Here is an 18,389-nt window from a genome sequence, read left to right as displayed (position 1 = left end):
TCATCTGAAGGTCGGTCTTCTGTCCCAAATGACATAACAGTAACAGTTGGTGCACATAATTATTCTGTAAAAGAGAAGCATGCAAACCCTAACCAAGATGATTACGTCCGTTATCCAAACAGGAGCAGGGACAGATTTCATAGAGAGGGCAGTACCTTGCAAGATTTACATACAAGTAGAATTAATAGTGAAAGGACTTCTATGCATGGAGTGCGTGACATACCTATGCACAGTCAGTTACCACCTCAGATGCAGGGGAATGTTAACAAAATGGATGAACAGCAGCACAACCCACTTCCTAAATATACCAAAGCCCCACGTTCAAATGAATCAGAAAAAACTATTCTGAAGAGCGCCCTTGAAATATTTAACATAAGTGATAGCAGCGGTACTAAAACTGTCACCGACAAAAGCACAACGTCTGGATTTTTTAACTTTTTCAAGACGCAATCTGATGCATCAGAACTGAGCGCTCCAAAAACACAAGAACCATCACAGCTAAAGCCTAGTCAAAATGAAAGTTCAGATAAAACCAAAGAGAAAACTGTCCATGGTGAAAAGGAATCCCTTGGCATTTCATCCATATTCGAATCAATAACTGATCTCTTTAAAGCTGAAACTTTGACTGGAAAGCCTACTAGTGGTGTGACACCTACTTTAGAAAAAACAAAAATTGCTAATAAGCAGGAAGAACCGGGCATTAAAGAATCCCCTGGTATTTCATCCATGTTTGGTTCACTAAGTGATCTCTTTAAAGGTGAAACCATTACTGGAAAGCCTTCTAGTGATGTGACATCTACTTCAGTGGAAACAAAGATTTTCAATAAGCCAGTAGAACGTGAAATGACAGAATCCTCAGGTATTTCATCCATGTTTGGTTCAATAAGTGACCTCTTTAAATCTGAAACTTCAACTGAAAGGCCTTCCAGGGATATGACACCCAGTTCCTCAGCTGACTTCACAATTGTTGGTAAGTCAGTAGAAGAGGACAAAGAAAGGGCAAGACCATTTACTGCAGAATCTCCAAGAAATAAAATTTTGAAGAAACAGGAGACCATTGGAGATGGCAGTCAGAGCATATCCCTTGATGCAGAGCATAGTCCCTGTGACCGTGAACCTATATTTGGGCAGTCGCAAATTAAATTTCCCAAAAAAGTGGCAAAAGATTCAGTCCCATCCTTGAGTGATCAGTGGGGTAGTTCAGCCCTTCCTTCTCAAGAGCCTGTCAAGCTGTCATTTGGTCAGTTGTCCGGAGGGTCTGCAGAGAAGACTCAGCCATCACTGTCATCTAGCAATCAGTCTTCAAAGGTTTCAGAACCGGCTGTCCAGCCAGAAAGAAAACCAGAGCAGCCCAGTATACCTATCCTGCAGACTAGCCAAATAGCCGACAGCCTATCTCAAACAGCTAGCAGTATTTTCACTTTCTTTAGCAGACCAGAGAAAGTGGAGACAACACCAGGAAGAGTACAAAGACCACCCCAAACCAAGGAGCCAGAGTCACAAGGCTTGTTTAAGCTATCTTCATTCTTCTCTTCGGAGAAGTCTAATGTTACTCAGGGTCCCATACAGAACAATAACACTATTTCTAGCTTTTTTGGTTTTTCGCTTTTTGATGAAAAGAAACCAGCTGCTCCAGCTATGCCAACGAGCAATAAGGCCCCTGAAACTGATATTTTGCCAGAAGCCAGCCAAAGGAAAAAATTTACATTTAAAGCAACCATATCTGACAAGGATAATAGCAATGATGTACCAGCACAGTTTAAAGCCAATATTGTGTCTGAGACTAGCAAATATATAGAAAGTCCAACTTTAGATCAGAGTAACTATAGTGATGATCAAGTTCTAGAACCGTACAAGGATGAGGAAGTTAGGCTATCAGATCAGGGTTGTTGTGAGGAAGATTCAGTGCCTCAATCAGGTGAATATCTGGAAGACTCAGACTCAGTCTTGGAACCTTATGAGTCTAATGAACCCTCAGATTCTGAGATGTTGGGATATCAAGATGGTGTAATGCAACCACTAGATGAAAATGGCTTACAACTTGAAACAGATTTCAGAGATGGCTCTATATCAGAGCCCTTCCAAGATGTAGGTGGTGATATGGAGGCGTGCTCTGATGTTCTGCCCACAATAGATAGCCAAATTGATGTGGATGCCAGTGCAGATAATGGTGCACATAATTCTGAAAACATAATTATAGATGGTGGAATCAGTTCATATAATGATGCATACAGTTCTGAAAACACGATTGCAACCCCATTTAATGACACTAGAGCGGGTTTCACTGAAGATGATGATCAAAACATTCATCGAAACGAGGACGCAACCTATTTTATTGATGGACTTGTTAACACTGGCTCTGTTCCAGAGCAAGAGATCAATGTTCATGAAGAACCACGCAGTTGTTTTTCAGACAGAGAAGCTTTGCTTAAACCTGTGGATTATATGCCAGATTCTAATGTCAGGTCTACAAATATGTCTTTGCAAAAATCAGTACAGATTTCAAAGGATGATGATTTTTCACAGGGTAGCGTTTATCCCCTGCAACATTCAAAAGAAAATATACCTTTTCCTAATCTCACAGATCCTTCCTTCTCAGCAAATACATCTAGGGGCCCCCAGCCAGACAAGTCTGTATTTGATTCTTCCGTAGGAATGTTCTCTAGTTTTATGTCAAAAATGAATGTATTCTCTGGAAATTCAAGTGAGCCTCAGAAAAATCCAGCTAGCTATGGCTTTACATCTCAAGCATCTTCTACATTTTCCAAAAAAAGCTCGTTCTTTGGCTTTCCTTCGACTCCACAGGCAAGCACATTGTCAAATGATTTCTTCAGCTTATTCAAATCATCTCCCGAGGTACCAAGTAAATTTCCCAACACATCACAGCCCACTAATGGGGATGGTAGCATCCTGAAAACACCTGTTAAGCTTAATAGCAACTTAAAGTCTGATGGCATCTGTCAAAATGACTTGGGGCACCTTAATAATAATGAAGGCGGTAAAGCACTAGTTTGTGAACATGAGGATACCGAGCAAATTAAATTGGTTGAAGAGTCTAGCATATTTACAGAAAATGAAGATGTATCAGATCCGTATTCAAATAAAAGTTTGGAGCCAGCAAACAAAACCTCAGTTATTAGTATAGACAAGCCTGAGGCTCATCACAGAGATCAAATGCATGATGTAGAATTGAGCATTGAAGCTGCTGTTTCATCCATCAATAACCAAGTGGATAAATCCTTAGAGCCCTCAAAGACAGAATCATCTGTTTTCTACCCGGAATCCTCCAGTGTATCTCTGAAAGGGTCTTTTACTGAATCTGCTCCAACAACTGAAGAAAGCTCACCAGGAATGTTCATAACACAGACCCAGACTCCAGAGCCTTTTGTCACTGATTCTGTCCTATCTGACTCTCATTCAGATAGAAGTCAAGATGGAAAGGAAAAAACAAATTTGACATCGACCTTGAAATGTGAATCGGATAATCTTCACGTGGTTGAGAGGACAGATAGTTCTAGCTTTCTTGTTCAAAATGTAGATAGCAGCTCTAGATCAGCTATATTGCAAACAAAGGAAGATACGGTCAGTCTTTGTTCTGTTAGCTTTGACTCCTCTAGTATGGTGCTTTCACATTTTCCAGAGAAACAGCAAAGCAAAGACAAATTTGATGTGGCAAGCTTGACTCCCACTCCATCGTCCCGTTCGGAGCCAGCTTCCAGAAGTCTTGAAATAACTTCAGCAAGCTCGATTGATGATCAAGATCCATCTGAAATGAAGACATGTAGCGCCGTTTCAAGCTCTAGAGTCTTCACACCCCCTTATGCAGAGAAACCTAAAGCTAAGCTGAAAAGCATGATGAACAGGCCAGTTGGTAGAACATAATAAATGGTGACCATGATTCAGCCATTTATAATGCACCTAGACTTGTTGTCTTCCAGTGTGTGCTTATTCTAACATAGTCCATTCACCCGCTATTAACATTTAAGACTCCCTGTAGCTCTAGGTGGTCGTAGATTGGTATTATTGTTTGTTTATAGAAGTCATGAACATAGCTGTGCTCTTACCTCCAGAATCCCTTAGTGAAAACTGACCTTTAGCTAGCTAGTCTCCCCTTAAGATCCTTCGACCTTTCCTCCATCAAGAACCAGGTGGAGGAAATTGCTTGTGATTGTGGCTGTAGATATGTTGCTCATGATGGAACCACAGGACAAAACCACAAACGTCTTGAGCTATTTTCGCTAGAAAACTTAAACTTTCGATTAACATACTTTTCTAGGACATGTCCTGTGGGCTGCCATAAATGTGAATTTCCCTTCGTCTAGGAGCTTCCTGTGTTCATTAGTGAAGTCATATCTGTGCTTTTTCAGTCGTGGTTAACTAATGACAAATCTGGTACCAAGAAAGCATACTCTACAGATATTTCTCATTCAGTGTTTTTGAACTCTGCTAACTCTCAGAGCAATGACAAAGCTTGGAAAGGTGATGGAAAGTCACATTTGAAATTCTAAACTAAATTTTCTGCGTTGGTGTTCTTGGTGACCTTTGCAACCCAATGTCTTTTTTTTCCTCCTTGCAGATCCAGGATCAAACAAAAGACTGATCTAATGTTTTTGTCATGGTTTATCATGTTTGTGTTGAATTTTCTAGATTAAAAAAAAAAAATACATCTTGAATTTGGGTTAGTAACGACACTGTGCTTTTTCGTGACTTGCTGAAGCGTCTAAAAAAAAATGAAATGTTCACGAGGAAATAGCAGAAAACTGGAAATGTTTTATACTGGATACAGACTTTTTGCAGTGAACCTTTATTAGTATGGCTATCAGTTTTGCCACAACAGAAGAAAACTGAGGTATCAATTTGTAGGACAGAGCACAAAGATCTAGATAATTTCTCTTTATTGAACTAAAGTTCTGTGAAATTTGCCAGTTGAATAGAAGAAAAGTGACTCTTTGCTTTGTGTCTTCATAGTAAGGTAGTGGTTCATAACTTTAGTCCTCAGACCAAACCTAAAGGGTCCACTTTTATTATTCTTCTACCAATACCAGAGAGACAATCTCTGATTAGTATTCTCTCTAGAAATCAGGTTATGCGTCGTCATGTGGCATCCGTCAGGCTGATTATTTCATGCGTGTCAAGAAAAGTGCACATTAGAGTTCCCATTAACGTTGTTTAGCTTGTCACATCTCCCATAAATATTGGCTTTATGTGACACTTTGTACAAGGCAACCGGTGTCTATTTCGACTTTTCCAAGACAAAACATGGCTCGTTCTTCTCACAAACAGCATTGTTTGCAGCTAATTTTCTTCTTTTTCAGTTCTGTTTGTTTGTAATAAGCAGCTAATATTGTGCCCATGCACTGCTATATGCACACTACAAAACCCACAGTCCAGGGGTGAGCAATTAATTTTCCTAAGGGGCCACATTAGAACCTGGGACTGTTGTGGAGGGCAAGTAATATTTTTTTTACTTTGGAATGTCCGTAAGTGCATAAACCTATAGAAAACAAACACCTAACACTAGGAATAGGTCTCTTTCAGCGGTCACACAGGTAGTAAAAAAAAAAAGGGTGTCAAAGCTGCCGTTTAAACGCCACTCAGCCACCCAACAGTTCTTTACTGTTCTGCTGTTTACATGCCACAGCTGCTGCATTCTTTTCTTGGAGTGCAGTGTTTGACAAGTGGCGCCGCTCGTCAAGCTTACCTATTGAGGTAAACGGGGCTGTGCCACAACAGCGTGCAATACAAGTGATTGCAGCACAATAGTGTGGCATTATAGGGGTAAATCAGAGACTCTATAACACCTCCTCACTGCCTGTCAACTGCCCTGTGAAAAGCACTCTGAGTAGGAGAGAGCCCGAGATTGGTACAGAGGGGATGTCTGCAGGTCCTGACCTGGAGTGAAGAACTGAGGCATGGCTCCTGGTGTTTGCAGCATGCAGACGGTAACACAGGAACAACTTGGCCGCATAGCAGAGTGGCGGAGAGCATTGGGATGTCTCCCGCTGTACCCACTAGTTCCCCAAGCTTTCTCCTTCTAGTTCTTGCAGCTCTCCACACATAAAGAAAAATAAAATGTCTCTGTTAACAGTGGAGGTGTCGATGGCTAGGGACAGATGTGGCCCTGGGGCCGCAATTTGCCCATGTCTGCCATAGCCCATCTCTGGAGTGAGCAAGAGTGAGTGGATCGTGGCAAATAAACGTAGCCACCCTCTAAAGGGAAGCCAAATCACAGCATCAAAAATAAACTAAAAAAATGGAGATTTGGATGAGGCTGGTAACAATAGAAGGGACTTTAATGTCACTTTAATAAGTGCATTGTAGGAGCTTACGGTAGTGCCAGATCTGAGGTTTTAAAGACAACATGGGGTGTGATGTTCCCTATGATGGCCCATAGGAGAATTGTCAGAGTACCCAAGCTTTACTGCAATGGGATAGTGAACATTCTATAAAAGCGGTGTGGAAAACCGGCTTTAAAGGTGCGGTAGTAATCTGCTAAATAGCTGACCTGGACCAGATTATTTTTTTCCTGAGTTCCCTTTCTGAAAAGCTGCAGTCAGTGAAAATCACTAATTGCCAACGTTCTACTAGTAGGGAACCAAAATGCTCAGTAACAATTTAAATGGCTACTTTGCCTGTCTCTGGTTCTGTTTTTTTGGGGGATATTGGGGGATAGCGTTTCCTGGCACATATTGGCAGTTTATTACACATTTGGCATCTAATTTTGGAACATGTTTGGGACAACACTGGCGTGCTACTAGTGCAGCCCTTAACATACAAATGTATTGTGATAAAGCAGATAAATGATTCCTGACAACTAGGTTGGGAGGTTAGAAGTTTTAAAGTTCATTTAAGGAATTTAAGTTTGCATTAAAAGGAAGAAATACAAGTTGACTTTAACCAGGCCTGTTAAACATTTTCAGTGTTCTGCTCTTACCTTTCATAATTTCTGCCCGTTTTCCTTTATCTTGTATCATAAATAACTGTGAATTATTTTTCCCTCTTCTACCTCCAGTCCTGCCGGGAGTAGCCGGTATGGCTCCTCCGGTAATGTTAGCCAGGGGAGCTCCCAGCTGAGCGAATCTGACCATTACCATGAAAGCCTTCACTCTCTGGACCTAGAGGAAGAACGCCAAGATCCCACTTTCGCTTTCCGTCCCTCCCCCAAGCAGAGGAAGACTGACCAGGAATGGTTCAACGACCGTGATGCCGACAGGACGCAGCCTCAGGGAACTGAAACACAGCCAGAAATAGTCGCCACCAAACCACCCCAAGAGCTAGAGCAACCCAAAGATATCTTTGTGGAGAGACGGCCAAGGTATGTTGAAAACTGACAATTTAAACTGAATTTTAGGCAAAGATATAAAATACTCTTAAGGTTTTTAAAAGTTATTAAATAATTTTCAGTTTTGCCTAGTGTACTAGAATGCTACATAAATGGCGACCATCTGGAATTTACCCATGCAGTGAGTGTGCATTTTTCATAAGCTTATGCATGGGAGGGCAAGGTACTTGTGTCAGCTTACAGGGCAGGGTGGAAAGTACTCAATGTTGAAAAAAGGAGGGGTGTGGAGGCGCCAACCACACCCCTCCTTTTTTCAACATTGATTATCAACAGAGGTAATGGACACCCTCTGAGGATGGCTGCCTCCTCATTCTTGAATTTACCTGCCTTATTTTAATGTGCTATTATAGCTACCATTGTACTATTTACCTTAGACATCACATGTTGCGTAGCGCCGGAAACCCCCCCTTTTGGAAAGTACTCAGATCACCATCCAGGATGGAGGGGGAGGTACATGGATCACCATACAGGATGGAGAGGGAGGTATTTGGATCACCTTACATGATGGAGGGGGAGGTACTTGGATCACCATACAGGATGGAGAGGGAGGTATTTGGATCACCTTACATGATGGAGGGGGAGGTACTTGGATCACCATACAGGATGGAGAGGGAGGTATTTGGATCACCTTACATGATGGAGGGGGAGGTACTTGGATCATCTTACTGGATGGAGGGGGAGGTACTTGGATCACCTTACAGGATGGAGGGGGAGGTACTTGGATCACCTTACAGGATGGAGGGGGAGGTACTTGGATCACCTTACAGAATGGTGGGGGAGGTACTTGGATTGCGTTACAGGATGGAGGGGGCGGTACTTGGATCACCATATAGGATGGAGGGGAGGTACTTTGATCACCATACAGGATGGAGGGGGAGGTACTTGGATCACCATATAGGATGGAGGGGGAGGTACATGGATCATCTTATAGCAGTGGTTCTCAACTCCTATCCTCAGGTCCCACTAACTGGCCAGATTTTAAGTATTACCTTGGGGAGATACAGATTAGAATACTGCAATCACTGAGCAGCAAATTATATCACCTGTGGTATATTTCAATCATCTTGCAAACCTGGCCTGTTGGTGGGTCCTGAGGACAGGAGTTGAGAACCACTGCCTTACAGGATGAAGGGGGAGGTACTTGGATCACCTTACAGGATGGAGGGGGAGGTACTTGGATCACCTTACAGAATGGTGGGGGAAGTACTTGGATCACCATACAGGATGGGGGGGGGAAGTACTTGAATCGCCTTACAGCAGTGGTCCTCAACGCCTGTCCTCGGGACCCACTAACTGGCCAGATTTTAAGTATTACCTTGGGGAGATGCAGACTAGAATACTGCAATCACTGAGCAGCAAATTCTATCACCTGTGATGTATTTCAGTTATCTTGCAAACCTGGCCTGTTAGTGGGTCCTGAGGACAGGAGTTGAGAACCACTGCTTGTAAGGTGATCCAAGTACCTCCCCCTCCATGTAAGGTGATCCAAGTACCTCCCCAACCACTGCCTTACAGGTTGGAGGGGGAGGTAATTGGATCACCTTACATGATGGAGGGGGAGGTAGTTGGATCACCTTACATGATGGAGGGGTGGGTACTTGGATCACCTTACATGATGGAGGGGGAGCTAGTTGGATCACCTTACATGATGGAGGGGTGGGTACTTGGATCACCTTACATGATGGAGGGGGCAGTAATTGGATCACCTTACATGATGGAGGGGGCGGTAATTGGATCACCTTACATGATGGAGGGGGCGTAATTGAAACACCTTACATGATGGAGGGGGAGCTAGTTGAATCACCTTACATGATGGAGGGGGCAGTAATTGGATCACCTTACATGATGGAGGGGTGGGTACTTGGATCACTTTACAGGATGGAGGGGGAGGTAGTTGGATCACCTTACAGGACAGAGAGGGTGATTAATGTATTTTTTTACAGCTGTTTGAACAAGGCCAAACTCAAACTGCAGACAGGAGGCTGTGTCACAAAGTCTGTAGAATTGCAGGGTCTGAAAGGTCCTCCTAATTATCCTCCTAGTGTTTACAACATTACAATCTCCATCAATCTTGTTAAAGCCCAAATCCAGATTTTAACCAAAAAATTAAATGGCATTTGCTGCAATACTTTTCCCCACCATAACTACTTCATACAAGTCTATAGGCAGAATTAGGTCGATAGGAAAGCACTAGCAGCTTGAAGCAAGTCAACTGCAAGTCCAGAAGCGTCTCAAGCTGATGTCAAACATATGGTGCATTTGCCAATTGACCTTCTTTGGTGTTGCCCACTGTGGACTCAAATGCCATCTGGCACTTGTCGTCTTCTGGGTTGAATGACACTCAGTGTCCCCGCCAAGGACAGAAGAGGAGGACCCCACACATCAAGTGACCAAATTGTGAACACCTACCAAAAAGTTATGTTTTTATAGAGCTTTATTAAAAATGTTGGGGTGGGGGGGGGGGGGTCAGGGAGGAAGTTAACCAAGAGTGGGGGTGGGTGGTATTAAAATAAAATTGGGCTTTTTTTCTTAGTTTTTACCTGCAGTGTACCTTTAAGCAAAAAAAATGAACAGTTTTGAATGTAGACACCTATTTCAACCATTGGTATTCCCATCAAATCTTCACATTCCCCAGAAAAACACAAACACCCCCCCCTCCTCTCACCGATATTCCGGGTGTATTTGGAAAAGATGAAAGCCTTGTCTTGCTTCAAGATTGTTCTGTACACCACGCTTATAATACTTCTAATGGATGCCGAGAGGGAGGAGGCTTTATTCCACATTATTCTTCGCGCTCCTTCTCTGAGCCGTAGACAAACGCCGTACACTGTGATGTTATTAAAAAGAATTTGTTCCAGTGTTTTCACACACACACACTTCTCCCGAGCGGCCCTCCTACCCGCCGGCCCGTGGCACTGTGCTGGGATTTGGCACAGAGATGCTCCGCGGAGCTTTATCTGCTCTGCGGTGTTCTGCTTTTCATTTGATTTCTCTTTATCTAGTTTATAAGTGAGAGCGACCAAAGAGCGATGTCTAGAGAGGAGATCCAGGCGTTGGTTGGCAGTACGCACCTTCCCTTTGTATACAGATCATTGCAGGAGCTTGGGAAATAGAGCACAGACCAAATATGAAATCAATAGAAAGATTTGATTTGTGTGTCGTCATTGGCTTTTCTAGAAGAGTTTTAGTTACAAAAGTGATCTGTATTTACGTGGGTGGACAGACTGCGCATTAAAGAAAAGAGTGGACACTATCCCCCAAATAAAGCGCCTTGAAAAAGTATTCATACCCCTTGACATTTTCCCCATTTTGTCATGTTGCAACCAAAAACGTAATTGTATTTTATTGGGATTTTATGTGATAGACCAGGGTTTCTCAACCAGTGTTCCATGTAGGGTTCCTCCAGAGGTTGCCAGGGGTTCCTTGAGCAATGAACAGTTTCTGCCTCTCAGATAAGTTCCCACTGACACCATTGATCTTTTTAGCTATCTGTAAGGGGGTAATTCTTCCCAATGACCACCAATGTAAGGAGCATTCTTCCCACTGACCATCACACTAATGTATCATGAGTTGTAGATATAGTTATTATTAGCAGGGGTTTCCTGAGACCGGAAAGTTATTTCAAGGGTTCTCCAATGTTGAAAAGGTTGAGAAAGGCTGTGATAGACCAACACAAAGTGGCACATAATTGTGAAGTGGAAAAAAATGATAAATGGTTTCCAATTTTTTTTTTTTTACAAATATCATTTGTATTCGGCCCCCTTTACTCTGATACCCCTAACTAAAATCTAGTGGAACCAATTGCCTTCAGAAGTCACCTAATTAGTAAATAAAGTCCACCTGTGTGTAATTTAATTTCAGTATAAATACAGCTGTTCTGTGAAGCCCTCAGAGGTTTGGAGAACCTTAGTGAACAAACTGCATCATAAAAGTCAAGGAACACACCAGACAGGTCAGGTATAAAGTTGTGGAGAAGTATAAAGCAGGGTTAGGTTCTTAAAAAATATCCATTGTTGAAGGAAAGCCATAAGAAGTCCTGTTTGCATTTTGCTAGAAGCCATGTGGGGGACACAGCAAATATGTAGAAGAAGGTGCTCTGGTCAGATGAGGGCAAAACTGAAGTTTTTGGCCTAAAAGCAAAACGCTATGTGTGTCGGAAAACTAACACTGCACATCACCCTGAACACACCATCCCCACCTTGAAACATGGTGGTGGCAGCATCATGTGGCGGGGATGCTTTTCTTCAGCAGGGCCAGGGAAGTTGGTCAGAGTTGATGGGAAGATGGATGGAGCCAAATACAGGGCAATCTTAGAAGAAAACCTGTTAGAGTCTGCAAAAGACTTGAGACTGGGGCGGAGGTTCACCTTCCAGCAGGACAACGACCCTAAACATACAGCCAGAGCTACAATGGAATGGTTTAGATCAAAGCATATTCATCTGTTAGAATGGCCCAGTCACAGTCCAGACCCAAATCCAAACTAGTAGAGACATCCCCAAAAAGACTTGCAGCTGTAATTGCAGTGAAAGGGGGTCCTACAAAGGATTGACTCAGGGGGGCTGAATACAAATGTACCCCAAACTTTTCACATATTTAGTTATAAAAAATGTTGAAACCCATTTATCATTTTCCTTCCACGTCACAATTATGTGTCACTTTGTGTTGGTCTAGCACAAAAAAAAAATCCCAATAAAATACATTTACGTTTTTGGTTGTAACATGACAAAATGTAGAAAATGTCAAGGGGTATGAATACTTTTTCAAGGCACTGTACAGGAAGCAGAAAGAGAGGAAGTTCCAAGTCTTAGGGTTTAGGAAGTATGCTCCCAGTGACCCTGTGTGGTGCTGTGTGAATTCTGGCCATTGTGGGTTACAGACAGCACAAATTAAGGTACATGATTTTAGCTGTATCCTGGAACACATTTCTTTATTACCTGGATTTTTTTATTCTTTTGAATTATTACAGAACAAATTGCTCTTTTTCTGACCTCTCCATTAAAAGAGCAACTAGAATAGGTTATCTCCTGCCGACCTAGTGCAGCACTCACAGCCACAGGGTAGCACTTTATATTCTGCACATAAGTCAGGTTTGGGTGAGGATTGAGCACTGAGAAAATTTCCACACACATGGCAGTGTACTAATGGCTCCTGGGCCATAATGGAACTATGGGCTACCATTGTCCTCTGTGGCTGGACCCTGTACTAAGCTTGTGTTCAAAATTAAAGGAGTGGGAGGACATTGCAGTACTGCGTATAATAAAATGTGGAAGCTAAAAGGTATTCTACTGCAGCTTTCCATCCCTTAGGTGTGGTGACTGCATTTGGTTATTGTTGTTTTTCAGTTTTTTTTTTTTTTGTTTTTTTTCACCCTGGTGATCCTGCCAATAACACACTTCCTGTCCTCTAGTGACAATACTCACTCATCCCACTGTGTAAGAAGGAACAGCTTTATCACCCTAGGCCTAGGCCATGAAAGAGTGTTAGGACTACGGAGCAACTCCCCTGCTCCTCATTTATGTGCCAACGGGTGGTGTTCTGTAGTCCTAAAACACTGCTTGGTAACATTGTTTGAGATCACACCTTGGAGAGAACAGGAAGCCAATCATCTCACTGGATTTTCAATGTCAGAGAGACACACCAGGGGGCGTAGCTATGCGTTTTGACGCTTCAATGCTCCTTTTTTTTTTTTTTTTTTTAAGACAGACATGAATGTAGCATCGTTAAATTTTTAATAGTATTTTTAGTAGAAAAAAAGTATTTTTTTCTTAATATGACCAGTATATATATCTGGATATGACCTCGTATCAGCCTCTTGCAGGCCCTGTACATCTGGGCTGGAGTGTGAGAGGAAATAGCAAAACAAGGAGCCAAACGGTTCATATACTGACAAGGAGACAGGCTGATAGGAGGAGAGAGCAGAGTGACAGAGATGAGCTCATCAGTCTGTTGCTGTCCGGTCACTGACTGGGGGCGGGTCCAGGATGATTCGGTCTCAGAGGACTTGATGCTGGGCACACACTGAGGACATCTAGTGGCAGAAAAAAGTACTGTGGGGGAAAATCTTCAGTTTGAAGCTGAATATTACAGCAAAAGCTGGTTTTGGTATTTTATCTTTTAACAGGCTATTGATGTGATTTTTTTTTTTTTCAAACTGGAGTTCTACTTTCTGCAGCCCCGGAAGAGTCCGTATGACATGGCAGCCAAAAATCTTTCATTATGCCCACTGACCTATAGGGTGTGACTGGTGATCATGGAGAGGTCATGTTTTATTTTAGGCTTTTTGTTGTTGTTGTTATCGATTAGCAGCGTAACACTTTTATCTTTTCTCCCTACAGCTATCAGGAAGATGCAGGACCTCCTCCGTTCTCTCCGGCCAAGGCTCGCTGGCTTCGGGTTATTAACAAAGTGCGGGTACAAATTAATGAGGTAGGAGTTGAATCGGGTCATTGATTTGTTTTATTTTTGATGTCTTGTTGTGCCGGAGTCTGTGTGAAAGTTCGCAGTCGGTGTATGTGAATGCGGTGTGCGGGGAGTTTGTGGCTTGCTGGGTCATGTGACCAGAGGCAGCTTGTGTGTGCACCAGGGAGGGACCTACTCTGTCCTACTCACACCCCTATATGAACACCCATGTGAAGTCTGAATCCATCCAAATTAGGGGTCGATCGATAACGGCCGCCTTTCAGGCCGATAGCCTATATCGGGTGCTGATATTCTGTACATTTAAAGTTTTAAAAAATCAACATAGTTTTCTACACAAATCTGGTCTAAACTGAACATGTTAATGTTTATTAAAATTGGGTGGGTGGCTGGCTGGTTGGCACTTTGCTGTGGGTGGCTGGCTGGCACCCGGCTGTGGGTGGGTGTCTGGCTGGTGTGTCCTTTCTGGTCCAGTTCCGCTGTTCCATGGTGTGCACTGTCTGAGGCAAGGGAGGGAGGACAGTATAGTGGAACCTCGGTTTGCAAGTAACGTGGTTAACGAGCATTTCGCAAACCGAGCACTGTATTTCTAAGAATCCTAACTCGGTTTGCGAGTGTTGTCTCACAACACGAGCAGGATTCAGGCCAAAAGCCGTGTGCAGTACCGCTTTTGGCCTGAGGTGGGGGGCGCCAGAGCCGATCGTCGGCGGTCGGAAATGCACGGTAAGGCCCGAGGACAGTTCGGCTGACCTCGGAAAACCTCGGAAAGGCTCGTGAACGGAGTCTTTCCGAGGTTTGCCAAGGTCAGCCAAAGTGTGCTCAGGCCGTTTCCGAGGCTCACTGGCGCCCCTCCCGCCTCTGGCCGCATGAGGTGTTGCATCCCATTGAAGTCAATGCGGAACAAATTATTTTCGTTTCCATTGACTTCAGTGGAAAAACTCGCTTTGATATGCGAGTACTTTGGATTACGATCATACTCCTGGAACGGATTATGCTCGTAATCCGAGGTTCCACTGTATAGATTTGGTTGGGGTTATTGTGCTATCGTGCGATCGTCGTGCGATCGCTATTGGCTTATATATGGACTCTGTCGGATGGTAGTTGGGCTGTTTGGGGTCCGCTTTACTTTGGTCCGCCAACTTTATAGCGGACTTCATGCTTTGGTTGGGTTCTACTTTCGAGATGGACATTTATATTATTACACTTTTTATCTATCTATCTATCTATCTATCTATCTATCTATCTATCTATCTATCTATCTATCTATCTATCTATCATGATTATTATTATTTTTCTATGTGCATCTTAGAGTAGTCCTCACCATTTACTATTGCAAGTGTTTTTATGTAGATGAATTGTATCTGGATTAATCTTGGTAAATGCATGTCACATATGTAGGGATCCAATAGTCGGGTGTCGCACTGTGTCTGCATTTATCCTGGGACATGGTGCGTTTTTATGTATCCTATAATGGAGGCAGCTTCCTTTGATGTGTATATGCATGCTTATTATATATGTGGACACACATGCATTTCCTTGTGGATTCTTCATTGGTCCAGTATGGATTAGCAAATGATTTTATATGCACATCCCTTGTGTACACGTGTGGGGGCACATGGATATGCGCGCCTGCACATGCATACACGTCTAACATGGGACAATTGGTTTATTGTCATATATGTGTATATCATTATTTTTCATTAGGTCGATTTGTTTTTACGTTTTATGTATATTTATTTCTTGTTTTTCACCTTTTTCAAATGTTTTTATTGTTTTACGGTATTATTTATAAATGTTTACATGCGACTGTTGGTCCACGTTCCTGTGGTATGCATGAGAACATGGACCTTCAGTTTGAGCTTTTACTCAAGTTTCTAGCCGAATGCTCTTTGGGGGTGAAGTTTGGTGATTGATCGAGCTGTGTTCTCATCACCGATTATCAGCGCCCCCAGAACACCTGTAGCCTATTTAAGATCTATCAGTTGTCTCAGTCATTGTAATGATTAAGTACAAGATGTATGAAACGTGTCTACATGACCACCGTTTGGTGTCTCTGGTGTTATCTTTGTGAAACAAAATAAAAGGCAATCGGAAGTTCTGGATGTGCAGCCATTTCTTTTTTCTTTTTCTTTCTATACCGCGGCATAGATGCTCTTGATGAACAGGTGGTCGAACATATATTCAGATTGATCTTACTTTTTAGGATCCAAAAGAATCAGTGTTCAAAGTATCAATACATGCATAAGGGGTTCTCTTTATTTATTTTTTTTTCTCTCTTTTTTTTTTTTCTTTTTCTTTTCTCCTCTTCTTTTTTCCCTTGGGCAGATTCTTGCCCACGGGAAATACTGGTTACTTCGGCATAGATGCTCTTGATGAACAGTTGTTCGAACATATATTCAGATTGATCTTACTTTTTGGGAATTAAAACTTAAAAATATTATGAAGGATTGTCATATTCCTGTCCTACCAATATATGAATGGTGTCCCAGATTATGGGCTTTCTGAATGTAAGTTTGCAAAATACTTGATTAAAAATATATCATGTAAAAAATCTCTATACGCTACTGGCTTTAGATCGACATAAACGCTAAAAATTGCACGTCAATAAAAAATAAAATAAAAAAAGTCACTATAAACACCAAAATTGCATACAGTAAAGCATGAATAAAATAAATATATCATCCAAAAGAATCGGTGTTCAAAGTATCAATACATGCATAAGGGGTCCATTTTTCTATTTTTTCTTTTCTCTTTTTTATTTTTTTTCTCTCTTCTCTTATTTTTTTTTTTTTCTTTCCTTTTTTTTTCTCTTTTCTCTTTTTTTTTTTCTTTTCTCTTTTTCTTTCCCTTGGGAAGATTCTTGCCCACGGGAACTACTGGTTACCTCGGCATAGATGCTCTTGATGAACAGGTGGTTGAACATATATTCAGATTGATCTTACTTTTTAGGAATTAAAACTTAAAAATATTATGAAGGATTGTCATATTCCTGTCCTACCAATATACAAATGGTGTATCAATACATGCATAAGGGGTCCATTTTTATTTATTTTTTTATTTTTATTATTTATTTATATTATTCCTACCAATATACAAATGGTGTCCCAGATTATGGGCTTTCTGAATGTAAGTTTGCCAAATACTTGATTAAAAATGTATTATGTAAAAAAATCTCTATACAACACTACTGGCTTTAGATCGACATAAACGTTAAAAATTGCACGTCAATAAAAAAAAAAAATCACTATAAACACCAAAATTGCATACAATAAAGCATGAATAAACTAAATATATCATCCAAAAGAATCAGTGTTCAAAGTATCAATACATGCATAAGGGGTCCATTTTTATTTATTTTTTTATTTTCTCTTTTTTATTTTTTTTCTCTTTATTTTTTTTTCTTTTCTCTTTTTCTTTTATTTTTTTCTTATCTCTCTTTTTTTTTTCTTTTCTTCTTTTTTCCCTCGGCAGATTCTTGCCCACGGGAAATACTGGTTACTTCGGCATAGATGCTCTTGATGAACGGTTGTTCGAACATATATTCAGATTGATCTTACTTTTTAGAAACTAAAACTTAAAAATATTATGAAGGATTGTCATATTCCTGTCCTACCAATATACAAATGGTGTATCAATACATGCATAAGCGGTCCATTTTTATTTATTTTTTTATTTTTTTATTGTCTCTTTTTTCTTTTTTTTATTTTCTTTTTTTATTTTCTCTCTCTTTTTTTTTTTTTTTTTCTCTTCTTCTTTTTTCCCTTGGGCAGATTCTTGCCCGTGGGAAATACTGGTTACCTCGGCATAGATGCTCTTGATGAACAGGTGGTCGAACCTATTCAGATTGATCTTACTTTTTAGGAACTAAAAATATTAGGATTGTCATATTCCTGTCCTACCAATATATGAATGGTGTCCCAGATTATGGGCTTTCTGAATGTAAGTTTGCAAAATACTTGATTAAAAATGTATTATGTAAAAAAATAATCTCTATACGTTCTCTATAGGAACGGCCACTCCCCCAGACTGACAACCCAGCCATCAAGGCATTTTGATATTTGCATAACTCCTCCTAATGTTCAGCCCACTAGTTGCATCAGGACTGAGGGCTCTTGGGAGTCGTACTGGGGCAGGGTGCTGTGATGTTTTCAGAAAGCCATGTTCATCACCCTGCTGGACCCTCCCACCAGCCATGATCTGTCTGCATTTGCATAGAGAAGCACAGAGACTAGATGATATCACTAGGATCCAAAATAAGAAATGGAAAGGATTTAAAAAAAAAAAAAAAAAGTCACGTTGGGAAGGGGGTGGGGTGAGCCAGAGAAGTCAAAACATATGCAGATTAAACTTCAGCTTTAAAGTGTATTCAAAGCCAAAAATCTTTGTAGTTTCACTCAGTATGTTTGTCTCGCCATCTACAATTTTCTGAAAGCTGATTTCCCGGAGCTCGGCCACATTGTAAAAAAGTGAAGGCACAATATGGGTTAAGTCCAAGGATCTGCATGACATCCCCTGAACTTATCTCTATTATTTTATATCTGACTTGTTTATGGCTCTGCTGGGAAATTGCACTGGAGACATTGGGAGCTGTGAGAGAGGAGAAAGGCACACACGCCAGCTATGCCCGTCC

At 41.5% G+C, this 18,389-nt stretch overlaps 1 protein-coding gene across 1 annotated transcript in view; it reads left to right on the top strand.

Moving 5' to 3' along the window:
* Positions 1-18,389, top strand: part of LOC141130885 (protein unc-13 homolog B-like) — a gene marked incomplete in the record, with an annotated part of 525,591 nt that overhangs the window by 207,986 nt on the left and 299,216 nt on the right. The window contains 2 exon segments of the mRNA XM_073618170.1: positions 7,013-7,315; positions 13,678-13,768. Of these exon segments, the coding sequence (XP_073474271.1) occupies positions 7,013-7,315; positions 13,678-13,768 (394 nt within the window).

Source organism: Aquarana catesbeiana, linkage group LG01 (genome assembly GCF_042186555.1).
Source record: "Aquarana catesbeiana isolate 2022-GZ linkage group LG01, ASM4218655v1, whole genome shotgun sequence".
Classification (NCBI taxonomy): domain Eukaryota; kingdom Metazoa; phylum Chordata; class Amphibia; order Anura; family Ranidae; genus Aquarana; species Aquarana catesbeiana.
This window is presented reverse-complemented; position numbering and strand designations above follow the sequence as displayed.